This window comes from Oncorhynchus keta, chromosome 18 (genome assembly GCF_023373465.1).
Source record: "Oncorhynchus keta strain PuntledgeMale-10-30-2019 chromosome 18, Oket_V2, whole genome shotgun sequence".
NCBI classification, from domain to species: Eukaryota; Metazoa; Chordata; class Actinopteri; order Salmoniformes; family Salmonidae; genus Oncorhynchus; species Oncorhynchus keta.
Genome location: NC_068438.1, coordinates 25,030,449 through 25,049,146, shown reverse-complemented (window position 1 = coordinate 25,049,146; position 18,698 = coordinate 25,030,449). Strand labels below are relative to the sequence as shown.

The 18,698-nt window shown below is 41.2% G+C and overlaps 2 protein-coding genes and 1 long non-coding RNA gene across 3 annotated transcripts; all 3 read left to right on the top strand.

The window, feature by feature from the left end:
* The first annotated feature begins 497 nt into the window (after positions 1-497).
* Positions 498-2,488, top strand: LOC118396981 (uncharacterized). The gene is made up of 4 exons (XR_004828309.2): positions 498-860; positions 1,435-1,508; positions 1,877-1,927; positions 2,101-2,488. It is a non-coding gene; the product is annotated as an uncharacterized LOC118396981 (long non-coding RNA).
* An 842-nt stretch (positions 2,489-3,330) lies between these two features.
* On the top strand, positions 3,331-5,061 carry LOC118397514 (peptidoglycan recognition protein-like). The gene is made up of 3 exons (XM_035792364.2): positions 3,331-3,371; positions 3,462-3,580; positions 3,669-5,061. Exons 1-3 carry the CDS (start codon positions 3,331-3,333, stop codon positions 3,953-3,955), a joined length of 447 nt encoding a protein of 148 aa, XP_035648257.2. The 3' UTR covers positions 3,956-5,061.
* A 7,885-nt stretch (positions 5,062-12,946) lies between these two features.
* On the top strand, positions 12,947-14,292 carry LOC118397513 (small nuclear ribonucleoprotein Sm D2). The gene is made up of 3 exons (XM_035792360.2): positions 12,947-13,075; positions 13,494-13,673; positions 13,868-14,292. Coding segments are annotated over exons 1-3 (357 nt in total). The 5' UTR covers positions 12,947-13,073; the 3' UTR covers positions 14,043-14,292.
* Positions 14,293-18,698: the final 4,406 nt, after the last annotated feature.

Below are 18,698 nucleotides of genomic sequence, written 5' to 3'. Positions count from 1 at the left end.
TCTACCCACTGTTTCCTATCATAGCTTTTTCGTTTTTATTATTGATAACATGTTTATTTGATACTGATGCCCTTGTTCTTATATCAGAGTGTATTTTTTTTTTGTTATCGCGGATAAGACGTTTGTACATGTTGTACCTTGAAAAGCTAGGGGGCAGAATTTTCACTTTTGGGTAAGTAGCGTGCCCAATTTCAACTTCCTGCTACTCATGCCAAGAATATAAAATATGCATATTATTCATAGATTTGGATAGAAAACACTCTGAAGTTTTTAAAACTGTTTGAATCATGTATGTGAGTATAACAGAACTTATGTAGCAGGCAAAACCCCGAGGACTAACTGTTCAGAATTATTATTTTTTTTCCCATCTCTCTTCCCTATATTATCTTTGCCATTGGAAATTTAATAGAAATATACTTTCCTACTTTCCTAGTTCCTACATCTTCCACACGATGTCGCCAGTGTTTGGAATATGGCTGAGGTTATTTCTTTGTCTTAACAGGAAGTAGGCCAACTCGGAACTTTTGTGAGTTGCACAAGATGTGATGAGCAGAGTTGGTTTAATTTCGTTCATGTATTGAATACAGATTGCCCCGTCTACAATTTGATCGATTATTAACGTTTAAAAATACCTAACGTTGTATTACAAAAGTAGTTTGAAATATTTTGGCAAAGTTTATAGGCAACTTTTGAAATATTTTGTAGTGACGTTGGGTTTTTCTTAAACAGTTTTTTTATGGATCAAACAGGCTTTATAAATGGACATTTTCGATATATATGGACGGAATTAATCGTACAAAATGACAAATTGTGATGTTTATGGGACATATTGGAGTGCCAACCAAAGAAACTCGTCAAAGGTAATGCATTATTTCAGCGTTTTGTGTAGCGCCTGCTACGCTACCACTTTTGTTTACTACTGGTGAAGATGGGTGCATGCTATCAGATAATAGCTTCTTATGCTTTCGCCGAAAATCATTTTTAAAATCTGACACGTTGGCTGGATTCACAACGAGTGTAGCTTTAATTGAGTATCTTACATGTGTGATTTAATGAAAGTTTGAATTTTATAGCATTTTATTTGAAACTGGCGCTCTGCATTTCCCCTGGCAATTGGCCAGTTGAGACGCTAGCGTCTCCCTATCCTCAAGAGGTTTTTAACAAATAACTTGTTATTATTTGTTTAATAAAAAAGAAAAAATTAAACTCCAAGAATAAAGGCCCTTTGTGCGTTCTTTCTAATTAGATATTGATTGTGACTTTCACCATATGTGTAAATGGAACGCTGTCAAGAAAGAAATGTTGCGATCAGACTCACAAACAGCACACGCAGGAGCGCTGAGGGTACTCTTAAAACTTGGACAGGGTTGGCAGGTCTGTCTCTTCTCTATATCTCTTCTCTCAGTCTCACCTCTCTGTCTCTTCTCTCCTCAGTGAGCTGAGCAGATCATTGCAGATGTGTTCCAGGATCCAACGCTACCTCAGACAGAGGATCACCCTTGCCCAAAGTGAGGGTGGCCAACACAACCACACTCAAACAAACCCTCATTCTCTATCTCCCTCCCCTAGCTCTCTGAAACCAGGCAATTTCTCCACACTATTTATATTCACAAACTATCTCTATCATTTCAAAATAATGTCAGCTGACAAGGTAGAAATCTGTCATTCTGCCCCTGAGCAAGGCAGTTAACCCACTGTTCCCCGGGCGCAGAAGACGTGGATGTCGATTATGGCAGCCCCCGCACCTCTCTGATTCAGAGGGGTTGGGTTATATGCGGAAGATACATTACATGTGAATGCATTCAGTTGTACAATTGACTAGGTATCTCCCTTCCAGATAAATCTAAAATATTGATCTCTTCCCTCTCTTTTCAAGTGCGGTCACAAGGTGGCAGTGTTTTTCCAGTCACACAGTATGAAGGCTGAGGTACGTTGCTAATCATAGAACACCCACTGTCCCCAAATAGTTGGTAAATCTAGAAATACTAGAGTATTATAGACTCCACTGAGCTATATGGAGACATTGGTATGTGGTGTATATGAAAGTTACTGCTTTATTTTCTATGCAAGATGTCATGAGGCTGTACTATGTCTGCACAGCCCCTCACTGTGGACACCGCTGGACAGAGTGAGGAGGATGAAGAGGAGGTCTGATGTATGCATCCACAGTCTCTGCTGTTGCCCAACAGTCCACCATGTCTCACTGGGGTTCACTGTTGCTGAAAACAGAAAGACTGGTGGTTGTGTGGGCCTAAAATACTCTGCCAAATCAGAAACTTTTACAGGAATACTAACTTTGTGTGTTAGATCTTCATCATCTTGTTGGAGTGTACGTACAGGAACTGCTAAGATTTGTATGGACCATTTAAATGCCATTTCTTACCATGTTGTGGAGGAACACCTGTTGGGACATAATTGTGTTAATGTATTAGCTCTAGTACTTTTTACATGTATTTGAAATTAAATAAGACAAAGTTTTGTTGTGAAATGCTTCTGTTTTCTTTCAAAAACTTGATTGAAAGACTTCTCTAAGACTGCATGCCACTGTTGTGTATTTGAAATGTTTCCTGAATTTCCATTGTTACGCAATCATATGACCTGATCTCTGTTGCAACACTTGCATCCAAAAAAAAGAGCTGAAATATAGAAGGTAAAAAGTGTATTATCTTTTATAGTTGGGCATATGAAATGTTACTCTTTATTGGTGTAGCTTCAACTTCCCTTTTTGTATCTAGGCATATCTGTTTGGCCACTGCAGTGTATTTCCAAATGTGTATTTTTCAAAGCGTTTTAGACCCACCGAGTGTAATAGTGTCATTGGGGAAAGCATGAGTAATATGATTGGCATGCACATGAAAGGAAAGTACGCATAACATGTAATAACCCACTGGAGAAACACAGTCCACATACCCTTTAACAATATGTTGTTAACAAGTCACTTATTCTGAGGAACGTCAAGGAAACTGCCTCTTTTCAATGACTTCTAGCGACGAAATGAAAAGTAATTGTTGATAGTATAATACATGGACGTGAGAGTCACTGGTAAGGAAGTACCTATATGAGTTCTGTCGAAAGGTAATGATTTCTGATGATACTTTGTTATGAATGGGTAAACTAAAGTTGATTGTTTGGTCTACAGTTTGGATATGGTACAGATTTACTGTGGTTAGTTACCCATATGTATGCATTTCAGTAGAGGTGGTTACTCGGGGACAGTGGGGAGCAGCAGCCCCTGAATGCCGGGAGACCCTCAAGTATCCTGCTCAAAGAGTTGTCATACACCACACAGCACTGCATTGCGGGGGCATTCAAGAATGTATGGACCAGAGAATGCATATGCAGGATAGGAACTTTGATGACATTGGATACAAGTGAGTGACCTCTCCTTTCCAGGTATTTTCCATCATTCATTGTCTTAGGATAATACTATATGCATAATAACTGTTTTCTGGCATTTGCAGCTTTCTTATTGGGGGAGATTGCACAGTGTATGAGGGCCGTGGCTGGGGTGTTATGGGCACACATACCAAGGGCAACAACCACAACTCTTTTGCCATTGCCTTCATGGGCAACTTCAACAGTAAAAAACATAATATTGGACTTTCCATCTCCCGGTCCTTACGGTGTGTAAGGCATTGGTACCAATGGGTTATGCTTCTCTGTTTCAGATGAGAGCCCCAGTCCAGCAGCCAAGTCATCTGTTAAACATCTCCTGCAGTGTGGGGTTTCCCAGGGACATTTTCACCCTGTATTTATCCTACTTGGGCACAGAGACTTGAGGGACACCGAATGTCCTGGGGAGAGACTATATGCTGCTAAAACATCTCAAATTTCCCTGAACATAACATCATCCACAGACTCAATTGCTACTGGTTCGAAAGACAGAGAGAATTGGCTGGTGGAAGAGATTACCCAGAACATCGTAGCCATGGCCGATACGAGCAGGGTTACCTAAACTCGGTCCTGAAAATTGATGTGGCAATTGATGTGCAAACAGATTCTGAAAAATAGATAACGTTTATTCACATAAAAATGTCCACATACCATTATATTCCTTTTTCTATGAGTGTGCGGCTATAACGTTTTCTAGGAAATAAGAACTAATAGAGTAAATACAAAAAAAATATGCTGCTGAACAAATACTAACTATTGACAGAAATCTGGATGGGACTTCAGTTTGGGGTGGCCAAAATATTATATTGTCCTGACTTGCTGTGTTGTGCTGGATGAGTTTAAGCTTTTGGAATTTAATTGAAATGGCTTCGCAAATCACACACACACAAAAAAACATAATTTGTCAAAGGGAGAAAAGCTACCTGTAAATGTTTCAACATTGTAAGAGATGTTTAAAGGCACAACATTCCAAACAAGTGTACGCTTGTATTGCATGGTGTAGGATTAAGGGGGAGAAAAGAGAGGAAAATATGAAACATAAATGCAGCTTCATGTTGTACGCCTTGACGTTACAACAATTCTTACTTGTCAACTGTTGTGCGGGAAGCCGCATGCCCTGCAGGCAGACGTCTAGGCGTCACAAGCTGCCCCCGCCTATGTCTCTTTTAAATTCTCTGTTTGTTTACTTACCTTAAGAGTTTACCTCCTCCTGAATTACTTACCTTCACCTAATTCGTCTTTGATTGGCTGTTTGCTAGGTTATTGTGTAAACAAATGGAAAGGAGTAGAGAGAGGCAGTACCAAAGGGCGAGACTCGGGTGAGAGGTTTGAGTGTCACACTCCTCTGAAGTGTTATAATTGAACCTGTGAGTTCATCGATCAGTCAGTGAAGTTGGCAGCGCACGAGGGGCGCATTTTGTCTTTCGCACCCTAATACGTTGTGCGTCTAATTTCGTGGATTTAGACGTTCCTTCTCTTCAGACTGCCGGACACCGTGGGAACTGGGTGATGTTGAATATGGAGGATTTGAAAGCCCCTCTCAGATTTTTCAACAAGTCTTCATTCAGCATGAGCAGCCTGCTGTTTCGACGAGAGGGAGTGAAGAGTGACGACGGCGCCGCACTGGATGGGATCCTTTCCGGATGCTCCAAGCCCCTTTCCAGAAAGCACATTTCTTCGGGGCTATCTGCTAGTCCTAAAGAAGTTAGTGCTCAAGATGGAAAATATGATTTACATAGAGACAAAAACTGTGATAATAAAGAATACGCCGTCCAAGAGGACAAAGGAGTCTCCAGAAATGGCCAAAGGGAAGACGGAGAAGATACGGAGAGAGTTGGAGAGGTGAAGACATGTGGAGGGGTAGAGGGAAAAGCCAAACCGGAGAAACCTCCTTTCAGCTATAACGCTCTGATAATGATGGCTATTAGCCAGAGCCCGGAGCGAAGGCTTACCCTCAACGGCATTTATGAGTTCATCATAGGTCATTTCCCTTACTATCGAGAAAATAGACAAGGATGGCAGAATTCCATCCGACATAACCTGAGTCTGAACAAGTGCTTTGTCAAAATACCTCGCCATTATGATGACCCAGGCAAAGGCAACTACTGGATGCTTGACCCTTCAAGTGAGAACATGTTCATAGCTGGCACAACTGGTAAACTCCGGTGCCGTTCCACGGCGGGCACCCGGGCAAAGCTGGCAATTAAACGGGATTCCCGTTTGACCACCACTGCCGCCGGGCTGGCGTTCACTGGGTCATTTTATTGGCCGGTGCCATCGTTTCTAAACCTTCAACATCCTGCGCACTCATACCCGGGCACAGGGTCATATGTAGGGCCCCATCAGTCCAACTATGCCACCTCGATCCTTTCTCAACGGTCACACCACACCACCGTCAGTGCCATAAATGCTAGGGCAGACCGACTCTTCCAAACAAACCAAGAGTCGTCTTATGTTGGCATGGGTGGAGGTGCGCAGTACTGTCGCCATCACCAAATGAGCGCAGCTACAACATTCGCCTCTTCATCGTTGCCATGCAAGTTGTCTCTCCCTAACCCTTGTTCCTTTAACTTCCTATCCGGACAAGCGAGTTATTTTTACTCGCATCACCAGGTACCCCACCCGGTGACGTTCAATGCATGGTGCCAGGAGGAGTACCCCTCATCCAAGGCATCTCCTGCCGGACACATTTACTCCGGAAAGAATGGACCATCGGATTGCTTGGGGAGTTTATGCATGGAGTTCCCTAATTATTTTCTTCCAACCAGCCACACGAGCACCCTCAACACCAATCTTTCTTGGGATGCAGGGAAATGACCATATTTAATTATCTATTCAAATTAAAAACGTATGTTTCTCTTTAAGTATTGTATCTTTCTAATGTCTACCAATACTGCGAAATTGATTTAAATAATTTATGTGAGTTTGCTATTATCCAAATAGTCCTATCTGTCTTTGAAAATAACATTTATTTCATCATCCGTTTTTAAATAATCGCCAATCACGCGTGAATGTGCAATTTCCATCTAAACGTATTACTAAAAACACCACTCACCATTTCAATTTTTTTTCATTGCAATAACCTAGAATAATGTTGTATTATTTCACGAATAATGGGCAATATTTGTGGTGCGTTCAGATAATTAAAAGTGTATTTTCCTTTGATAGCATTTCGTAAGTAGCCTTTTAAAATACCAAATATAATACCAACTATATGTCACAAGATGAGAGATTCTGTAAGATAGTTTCACAATGGTGAATGATGTTGTAAAAAAAATACAACTATTTGGCATCTGTTAAGCTAATTAACAGGGTCGAGATTGTTATTGCGAGATGTTGCATCACCGTTAGGCTACTTTTACGCACAGGCTAATCACTCGCTGACATGTGTATTCGTTTTTTCGTTCTTGGTGTCATAACTCCGATTTGCGATTTTTAGGCCTAAGTCTTAGGGATGTTGGCTATATGGAACATCATTTAAAATATATATAAAATAATGAAAATAACTTGTACAACAGTGTCCCATGAGTGCTCTCCATATATCTGTAGAAAACTGGCGAGATTGTCCGATGATAGCCTTATTTCCATTAATACAAATTGAGAAATTGATGTGCTTGAACAATTCACTGTTAATTTAAAACAAACTTAAAATAACACTCGTCTTCTTAAATGTCCTCTATCAATCGTATTGCTTGAGGAAGGATGTGCGTAATTCATTTTAAACGAAATCTTTAGTCACGTCTGGAAAGGTATTGGAATAAAGTATTTACTCTGATGCAACTAAAATAATATATAAATTAGAAACAAATGTCAATAATTGTTTTGATACTCCAGGATTAAAAATAAAATATTGGCTAAGAATTTTCTCTCCTGCACTAGTCTATTTCGTCAAAATCAAAACTATAGGGATTGCCTCCATTTGTGTCTCAATATGAACACAATGCTGTGTTGAGCACGTTTTAGAATACAACTAAACTAAATACAATGGCAAGAAAAACCCTTTGGAATTACCTGGACTTCCATAAATTGGTCATGAAATTTGATCTGATCTTCATCTAAGTCACAACAATAGACAAATACAGTCTGCTTAAACTAATAACACACAAACAATTATACTTTTCATGTCTTTATGCAACACACCATGTAAACATTCACTGTGCAGGGTGGAACAAGTATATGAACCCTTGGATTTAATAACTGGTTGACCCTCCTTTGTCAGCAATAACCTCAACGAAACATTTCATGTAGTTGCAGATCAGACCTGCACAATGGTCAGGAAGAATTCTGGACCATTCCTCTTTACAAAACTATTTAATTTCAGCAATATTCTTGGGATGTCTGGTGTGAACCGCTCTCGAGGTCATGCAACAGCATCTCTGTCCGGTTGAGGTCAGGACTCTGACTGGGCCACTCCAGAATGCGTATTTTCTTCTGTTGAAGCCATTCTGTTGTTAATATAATAATAATAATATAATAATATATGCCATTTAGCAGACGCTTTTATCCAAAGCGACTTACAGTCAGTCATGTGTGCATACATTCTACGTATGGGTGGTCCCGGGAATCGAACCCACTACCCTGGCGTTACAAGCGCCATGCTCTACCAACTGAGCTACAGAAGGACCATTGTTGATTTACTCCTGTGTTTTGGGTCGTTGTCATGTTGCATCACCCAACTTCTGTTGAGCTTCAATTGGCGGACAGATCGCCTAACATTCTCCTGTAAGATATCTTGATAAACATGGGAATTCATTTTTCCGTCTATGCTGTCCAGGTCCTGAGGCAGCAAAGCAGCTCCAAACCATGATACTCCCTTCACCATACTTTACAGTTGGGATGAGGTTTTGATGTTGGTGTGATGTGCCTTTTTTTCTCCACGCATAGTGTTGTGTGTTCCTTCCTTTCAAACAACTCAACTTTAGTTTCATCTGTCCACATAATATTTTGCCAGTAGCACTGTGGAAAATCCAGATGCTCTTTTGCGAACTTCAGATATGCAGCAATGGTTTTTTTGGACAGCAGTGGCTTCTTCTGTGCTGTCCTCCCATGAACACCATTCTTGTTTATGGTTTACCGTATCGTAGATTCGTCAACAGAGATGGTAGCATGTTCCAGAGATTTCTGTTAGTCTTTAGCTGACACTCCAGGATTCTTCTTAACCTCATTGAGCGCTCTGTGCTCTTGCAGTCATCTTTGCAGGACAAACTCCTAGGGAGAGTAGCAACAGTGCTGAACATTCTCCATGTATAGACAATTTGTCTTACCGTGGACTGATGAACATCAAGGCTTTTAGAGATACTTTTGTAACCCTTTTCAGCTTTATGCAAGTCAACATTTCTTAATCTTGGGTCTTCTGAGATCTCTTTTGTTTGAGGCATGGTTCACAGATAGATAGGCAATGTTTCTTGTGAATAGCAAACTCAACATTTTTGAGTGGTTTTTAAAGTACAGTGCAGCTCTATCCAACATCTCCAATCTCGTCTCATTGACTGGACTCCACATTAGCTGACTCCTGACTCAAATTAGATTATGGAGAAGTCATTAGCCTGGGGATTCACATACTTTTCCCAACCTACACTGAATGTTTAAATTATGTATTCAATGTAGATAAGAAAGACACAATAATTTGTGTGTTATTAGTTTAAGTTATTAGTTTAAGCAGACTTTGTTTGTCTGTTTGTTGTTGTGATTTAGATGAAGATCAGATCTAATTTCATGACCAATTTATGTAGAAATCCAGATAATTCCAAAGGGTTTGCATACTTTTTCTTGCCACTTTATGCTTTGAGAAATGCTTCATCCCAGAGGTGGTGACTATGTTCTGCATGATTTGTACTATATCTACACTAGCTATTTTTGTTATATTTTTCCCTTTAAAGCGTGCAAATGTTTGTGTACAGGGAACTCTATGCATGTCATACATATACTGTAGGCTATATGTGTAATAATGTGATCCATTTTATAATGTGTGTGCAATAAAAACAAAAATAGTGATATAAAAGTGATGAGTTGTATGACATATGCATTCAAAACACAAGAGTCGGTTCTGTGATACTTGAGATACAGGAAGTGAGTATCAAGGAATAAACACACACACATTCCCCCAGCCCATTCAACACGTTTCTGTGTCAGACTCACGGTCATATTTCGACAGAAACTTCAATAGCACCTGTTGAAGAAACCCACTATTACCACCACAAATAGCCATGCTGATGTATCTGTAAGTATTAAAGTTCTAAAGCAGCCATTTTTATCTCAATATAAAGCATTTCTGAGTAACAATTAAGTACCTTACTTTATATATTTTTTTATTAAAATGATTTTAAAATAATAGCTTCTTAGCAAAGATAAATTCCTCAAGCAATAATTTTGCAAGGACTGTCCGGGAGTGGAGAGGGGGAAACTGAAAACTAGCTGTTTTTGGCAGAGAGGATTGGAACTCTCTTTCCTATTGGTCAATTAACTAATTTACTGCATGGTGATGTCACCAGGCAGACTAAAACTCAATGCTGTTTCAGTGTAAGAGCTGTTTGAAAAGACTGCCTGATATTTCAGCCTGTTTTGCTAGGATGATCTTCATTTTCATATTTTCAAAGCATTAGTCCATCCTCATATTGTGGAAATAAACACTACATGAACAGAAGTATGTGGACACCTGCTTGTCAAACATCTCATTCCAAAATCATGGGCATGGAGTTGGTCCCACCCTTGTTGCTATAACAGCCTCCACTCTGTTGGGAAGGCTTCCACTAGATGTTGGAACATTGCTGGGGGGGGACTTGCTTCCATTCAGCCATTCAGCCCCAGTCAGCGTTCCAGGGTTGAGGTCAGGGCTCTGTGCAGGCCAGTCAAGTTCTTCCACACCAATCTCAACAAACCGTTTCTGTATGGACCTTGCTTTGTCCACGGGGGCATTGACATGCTAAAACAGGAAAGGGCCTTCCCAAAACTGTTGCCACAAACCTGGAAGCACATGCTGAAACAGGAAAGGGCCTTCCCCAAACTGTTGCCACAAACCTGGAAGCACAAAATCGTTGAGAATGTCATTGTATGATGCAGCGTTAAGATTTCCCTTCACTGGAGCTAAGGAGCCTGAACCATGAAAAACAGCCCCAGACAATTATTTCTCCTCCACCAAACTATACAGTTGGTACTATGCATTGGGGCAGGTAGCATTCTCCTGGCATCTGCCAAACCCAGATTCACCCGTAGGACTGCCAGATGGTGAAGAGTGATTCATCACTCCAGAGAACCCCTTTCCACTGCTCCAGAGTCCAATGGAAGCAAGTTTTACACCACTCCAGATGACGCTTGGCATTGCGCATGGTGATCTTATGCTTGTGTGCGGCTGGTTGGCAATGGAAACAAATTTCATGAAGCTCCCGACGAACATTTCTTGTGCTGACGTTGCTTCCAGAGGCCGTTTGCAACTCGATAGTGAGTGTTTGAACGGAGGACAGATGTTACGCGCTTCAGCACTTGGCGGTCCCATTCTGTAAGCTTGTGTGGCATTCCACTTTGCGACTGAGCCATTTTTGCCCCTAGATGTTTCCACTTCCCAATAAGAGCACTTACAGTTGACCGGGGCAGCTCTAGCAGGGCAGAAATTTGATGAACTGGCTTGTTGGAAAGGTGGTATCCTATGACGGTGCCACGTTGAAAGTCACTGAGCTCTTCAGTAAGGCCATTCTACTGTTAAAGTTGGTCTATGGAGATTGCATGGCTCTGTGCTTGATTTTATACACCTGTCGGCAACAGGTGTGGCTGAAATAACCGAATCCACACATGTTTAGGGTTATCCACATACTTTTTTATATATAGTTTATACAAACATTGTAAACTCATGTTTTTGACTGCACTGGGCCTTTAAGACCATCAAAAGTTCAAAACTGAAACTACATAGGTGTGATAATGGGCCAGAGCCGGCCTTGACTGTGATGTATAGAGAGCAAGATAGATAGATAATCATCACAGTCTGGCTGATCTCATTGATCTACTTCTACTATTTTGCCTGCACGTGACATCACCACCTGATGAATTTTCCCTCACCTTTCTTGGGGCTCATCTGAGATATAAGTTAACAAAAATAGACGTGTGAGGACAAAGATGAAGACAGATTTCTGGAAGTTTTTAGTTTGTTATTTCACCTTTATTTAACCAGGTAGGCTAGTTGAGAACAAGTTCTCCTTTGCAACTTGGCCAAGATAATGCAAAGCAGTTCGACACATACAACAACACAGAGTTACACATGGAATAAACAAACATACAATCAATAATATAGTAGAAAAATCTATATACACCATGTGCAAATGAGGTAGGATAAGAGAGGTAACGCAATAAATAGGCCATGGTGGCAAAGTATTTTACAATATAGCAATTAAACACGAAGTGTGCCTCTAACAAACAAAATAGACTTCATGGGGACTGTAGCCACCTTTCCTAGACGGCTGCGGTTAGACCAGGGTACTGCTCTTAGGGTGGATCATGTAACCTTACACCAACACTGTTGGCAAACTTAGCATCTAGATACAAAGATTATAATAACATTTTCATTTCTCACATGAGTAAATGTGGTATAGAGAGAGAGTGAATCAACAGGTAAGCTAGTACAGAATGGGGCTTTGTGTATCCTGGGGCAACTGTAATACGGGCCTGTTTGCTGTTAATTCAGTAATAAATAACAGCTATCCTCTGACAGGCGTTGATAATAACCCCACACCTCTGAATCCCTCAGCCAGCAGACTCACAGTACCACAGGGAAGAGAGTAAATCAACATGAGGAGAGGGACTGAGGCAGGCCTCAAGATGCATCTGAGCACTCAGAGCAGCTTGTGCTCACCAAGACCCTATAGCTAGGCCACACACACACACACACACACACACACACACACACACACACACACACACACACACACACACACACACACACACACACACACACACACACACACACACACACACACACACACACACACACACACACACACACACACACACACACACACACACACACACACACCTTGACATAGGTGTATGGACAGCTAACAGTCTAAAAAGCCCACTTTACAAGACACAGTCAAAAATCCCAGCCCCTCTGGAATAATTCATCCGGGGTTTATGGGAGACATTAAGGAAGTGAGTGCGTGAAGAGGGGCAAGTCTAAGCTATTTGGTATGTTTCATAATGATAGTCGAGCACTGTAAATCAATCCCAGACCTGGGCCTCCCAAATCAGCACACTGTGGGTGTGATCACCTAGCAAGGTAGAGCCGCCACATTGTGAAATAAGGTTGGGAATCTCCTGTGTGTTTTAAGTATCAAATGACATGTTCTTTCTCTCACAAATAATAGTTTTCTTCTAAAATCATCTTGAGATTAATACGAATAAGCTCTAAATTATAGTTAATTTACTCTACTGCATTCTACAACTGAGACAGCATTTACATCATTGCATAATGAATTACAATTTATTGCATAATTAATTAAAATGTATCCAGATAATGTATTCTGAATAAATGTTAAGGAAACCCGGAAGTTATTGTAATATTTTTAAATGGGACCCGGAAGCCGTTGGACAGACAACACACGAGTGTGGCGTTGGAGCGGTTAAAGAAGCCGGGAAAAAGCTAACCTATTTATTAGATAGTTTCACTGCTAAAATCGCCATTCTTTGAAGAAAATATGTAAGTACTTAAAAAAAAAACAATGTGTGCTTTGTTTGGATACAGTAAAACGGACCTCATCACTGTGGAAAGATGTGTAAGCTAAATTTGGCTAGCTGGCTGGCTGACGATAGCTGTTCGTTACCCATCCATGATGATCTAACGTTATTAGCGACAGTAACTAGTGTAGCAAGCTAACATGTATTGTAGATGACCCATAATGATCATAATAAAAATAGGAACTTATTAGCCAGCAAGCTAATACATTGGCCTCTTCATGTTAAACAGTTTCCAAACTTTGTTAACAGCTAACTGTTGGTCTGTATTAACTTTAGTTGTGTCAAGTCGCCATCATCATCATCATGATGTCTATAAACAATGTTTGAATTGCCTGGAGTTGAACTCTGTTAACAATGAGTATTCTCAATAATCCTTCCAGGAGCCTGTTAAATAAACCCAAGTCTGAGATGACTCCTGAGGAGCTCCAGAAGCGGGAGGAGGAGGAGTTCAATACTGGGCCCCTGTCTGTGCTCACCCAGTCTGTCAAAAACAACACACAGGTCCTCGTCAACTGCCGAAACAACAAGAAGCTGCTTGGCCGTGTCAAGGCATTTGACAGGTATTTATGTAGTTAGGCCACTGAGTTGGGAAGTCATCCATTGGAGTTATACAGTTAATCACAAATGTCCAGCAAATAGAGACACAAGATAATGTCTGCATTTTGTCATCACATGTTACCTATATCCTCCCAAATGCTTCATTCTTAATACTTTTTGGTTAACTGCATACATTTGTATTCCCTTCTCAATGCAGACACTGCAACATGGTCCTGGAGAATGTGAAGGAGATGTGGACAGAAGTTCCTAAGAGTGGCAAGGGCAAGAAGAAGTCCAAACCAGTAAACAAGGACCGTTACATCTCTAAGATGTTCCTGAGAGGAGACTCTGTAATCGTGGTGCTGAGAAACCCCCTCATCACAGGAAAATAGACTGTTAATTTGCCCACTTCACCTGTCTGTCAAATAGATGATGGCAGGCAGTGGGTTTGTTTGTCATAATGTGAAAATTATGTTTTGTTTTGAGTCAGAGAGGAATCTGAGCTGTGTGTTTAGAATTTGGTGTGAGAAAATGATAACTTCACTCTTTGGATTGCTGATTAGGATCGTTCTTGGCATTCTATTTTGTTTAGGGTGCTCTTTTAGTTTTTCATTTTAATAATAAAACATGAGAAGTATGGTATTCAAAGTGTTGTATGTTTACACACTCTTAGCCAGATGTATTCTCTACTGTATGTTCTATCTCAAAATCATTTCAGGCTCGAAAGCAAGGGATATGTTAGGATGAACAGCACTCTGACTCTTGACTCCTCTTTCTCCTTCCTTCTCTCCATCCTCTAGCCTGTTTCCCCTGGCAGAAGCTTGGGTGTCAGTGTTGATTTCAGACGGCAGCGCTCAATATGTGACAAACTGCCGTTTTAAAGACCCGTGCATTATAGATGAGACCAGATGTGATGACTGTCACTTCACACCCCGCTCTGTTCTCCGTATCATCTTGTCCCTCGCTGTGGCTCACCCTCTCCTGACCACTTTGTTAGCTAATTGTCGCAATAGCATCTATTTCTTCTCAAACAGTTGGCACTTAAACCAGTGTGGTTGGCTTGTGTGCCAAGGTTATTTCCATTAAGTGGCATATATGCAAGAGCACAATCATTTTCATTAAATCACACATCTGAATTAACAGACTGCATGTCTCTTTAGGTTTGGTCAAAGGTCAGAGTATTCCCTGCTGGGCATAAATAATAGGACAGTTAGTTTTACATAAATCCAATTATGTCTTCATGATTGGCATCCTCTAACCTTTAGAGTCCCAGAGGAGGAGGGACATGATAAATTAACATTGAGGAATTTTGGCAAACACTTCCTTTTCTCCAAAATAACACGTTTCCCATCTTGAATGTTGTGAAGTTGATGCCATTTTCATTTAAGTTTAATTGAATGTGCATTGGAATTTTAGCATGTTTGCAGAGCTGTCAGAAGCAAGATCTCACAGTTCCCTGTATGCAATTTAGCCTAAATCTCACTCAGTCTTAAGTGTTGATCCCTATTCCATATTTCCCATTGGGGCGAGTCCTCTTATAGCTGACTATAACTATTGTGCTTCTCTATTCCCACAGCTACTCCATTCCTATTCATGACTGTTGTTCTGCATCATATGCTTTCTGCTTTTGAGAGTTTTCCCATGCTCTTTATTGGCCCACCTAGCCCTTCAAAGCCTGGGGCTGTCCTCCAGGTCTCCCCCATACGAAGGAACATATCTTGGGCAAATACATCCTCTTCATGTCCCACACCCGCTTTCCCTGTTATCTGCTCACCCCAAGGGTCCTTGTACCCGTGGTATCACTTTGTGTGTGGGTGGGGGGTGCTCTCTCTGATTTACAGCCCTCGGGTGAAGCCTGGGATTTGGATATGTGTAAGCCAACTCATTATGTATCTGATTAGAAATGGGAGAAACATTCCCATTTATCGTTTTTTGTTCTCTTACTGCAGTAGTTCATGTTATCACCAATAATACAGTATATTACTGCAGTAGTTCATGTTATCACCAATAATACAGTACATTCAGTCTCTTGAGTGTTCTGTTTAGTTACAAACATGCACACACATTCATTCATTCCTATTGAGTTCTAGAAAAGGGTGCCATGTCTCTTTACGTGAGACTTCTTGAGTCCAGTTCCCTCCAGATTTTGGGGTGTGGATCTTCAGCAGGAAGGGGGATGTTTAATTCAGTAGGCAGCTGGGGCAGAAGGTGCGTAAGAGGGGAAGTGTGATTATGATAGCATTCGGGCATGTGTCGATACTCCGCGCAACGCAACACCCTCGCCCGGCATGCGGCACACACTCGCCATCGATCGTGCTTGGTAACCCGAGCTGCCACAGTTTGTTTCCAAGCAGATCCATGGTCGGGGTGTCAGTGCGGCGAGGCAGGTGGAGAAAGAGTGATAGAGTAGCAACTCTATAACACAGCAGTGGAGGCTGCTGAGGGGAGGATGACTCATAATAATGGCTGGAACGGAGCGAATGGAATATTTGATACATGCCACGTATGCCGCTCCAGCCACTACAGTCCTCCCCAATTAAGGTGCCACCAACCTCCTGTGACACACTTGAGGTCACCTCATCCTAGTGAAAAAGTGCTGCTACCCCACACATCAAGGCCAACATTATTGAATGATTTTTTTGTTAATTTAATTAGGCCTAAATATAGAAGTATAAATACATAGACATCCCATATGTTACTGGCAGACTAAAGGAAAATGTGGAGACACAATGTGTACTGCTACATGGCCAGGCCAGCTATGTTGCTCTGCTATGTGTTGTTCTTTTTCCTGTTATCAATCAGATAAAGGTGCAATTATAGACTACATAGAGACAAATGTATTTTCTGTATACAACCTGACTGGAATGTTTTTTTTTTCTCTTACAAAATAGTAGGTCTAAACTTCATCAATGTCAACCCATAAAACCATTCTCCTCTTAATTCAAACCTGTATTATCTTCTGCCATCTAGCGGTGTATATTAGTATTGTATGTTTGGCCGCCCAGTAGAGGGCTTGCTTAAACTTTTTAACTACTGCAGGCTACATGAGTGCAGAATGTGGAGCAACACTCAAGGTGCGTGTCAAACACCACCAGTCTACAGACGAACAAAAAGTTAAAGAGGGATAAACCTCTAAGGTTTGATAAAGCATTGTCCCCATGAAGACAAAATGAAGAGTTTCAGCTGTGTATCTTCCTTATGGTAGACCTATCTTCTTCCACTGTGCAGTGACTTACATATTTGAGGTGATCCTCCCCTCGACAATTCCCCTAGTAGAGGTCATAGACCTAGTCCGGGTCAACTCATTTGGGCAAAATTTCTTTAGCTTCCCTCTGCCTGGTGACCAGCCCAGATCTCAAACACATAGTGTCTCTACCCCTCCCCTGCTCTCCTGTCCACACACACTACTTTTAACTGAATGGCATGTTATTATAATTAAAATGTTCTTATAAATCTAGGCTGTATTAACAAACAATCTTTTGGACATTGTGTTAGGTGAGAAGATTACCTTGTCTCACCTGTTTCTGAAATTTCCTGAAAAATAATCTGTGGTCAAAATAACTCTTGCATATGGTTCTATTATCTATTATGCACAGTGAAATAATCCATGACCCATATTAATCCCTATTAAAATGATTAGTACTCAAGCCCCCTGCCTCTACCACCATTCCAGTTTTTCCCCAGACTAATTTTCAATCTCTTCTCTCATTTTTGCTACAATCCTAGACTCACTGACATGAGGGCACACACACACACACACACACACACACACACACACACACACACACACACACACACACACACACACAATGTACTCTCTTCGGGTGCAGTTTCAGTAGTGGCCAGCAGAAAGCAGATTGAATGGAGGGTGCTAAAATTGTGTGACAGGCTGTCAGTTGCTCAGTAGATTTTAGAATGGTCATCTGTTGTGTGTGTGTGTGTGTGTGTGTGTGTGTGTGTGTGTGTGTGTGTGTATTAAGGCCTATCAGTGCTTCAGATGTTTACACAAGCCATTGAGACGTAATGCATTCCTCCCTTTTCTGCTCCAGTTCCCTCTCCCCCATACGGAGAAAATACAGTGCAATATTTAATGGCGGTGACAACACTGTTTAATGAAACAATACGGCCCAAGGGGGTGTGGTATATGTTCAATATACCACGGCTCAGGGCTGTTCTTATGTGCCTGAACACAGCCATTAACCGTGGTATATTGCCATATATCATAAACCTGAGGTGCCTTATTTCTATTATACACTGGTTACCAACATAATTAGAGCAGTAAAAATAAATGTTTTGTCATACCCGTGGTATATGGTCTGATATATCACGGCTGTCAGCCAATCAGCATTCAGGGCTCAACCCACCCAGTTTATAATTCACTTGCATCCTGCCAATGAACAGTCCTTAGCCGTGGTATATTGGCCATATACCACACCTCCTTGGGCCTTATTGCTTAAATAGTCTTTCCCATTATCTTCCTCCTTCATTATGTATGAAGTTAGTAGGCCTATAGTGGTGGCAGGTAGCCTAGCGGTTAGAACATTTGGCCAGTAAACAAAAGGTTGCTGGTTTGAACACCTGAGCCAGGAGGGTGAAAAATCTGTCAATGTGCCCTTGAGCAGGGCACTTAACCCTAATTTGCTCCAGGTGCACTGTACTATCTGGTGTATGTGGCAATATAATTATTTGTTTTAGCCTACAGCTAGTTTCTTAAACTACTTGTCTCACCATTATTAACGTTATGTGCACAACGTTGACTATAGATAGGGCAGTCTTGTTTAGTGCAACAGGCCTATGTTGCTTAAATTCTAAGTACAGTATGTTCTCAACTTTCCACCAACTGCCTTGAACCGAATTGGAGTTATGCCTTTCAACCACTAGGGAAAGGCAGAGTGGTGTGGATGGTTCCCAAGGTTAGTGCTATCCGGGATCCTTGGGACATGGACATCCCTCGCCAAAAGCCAAACCTTAACCCACTGAAAACGTACACTTCAATGGGGGGGTAGGGACGTCCTAAGGATCCCATATTGCAATAAGTTTTTTTTCTA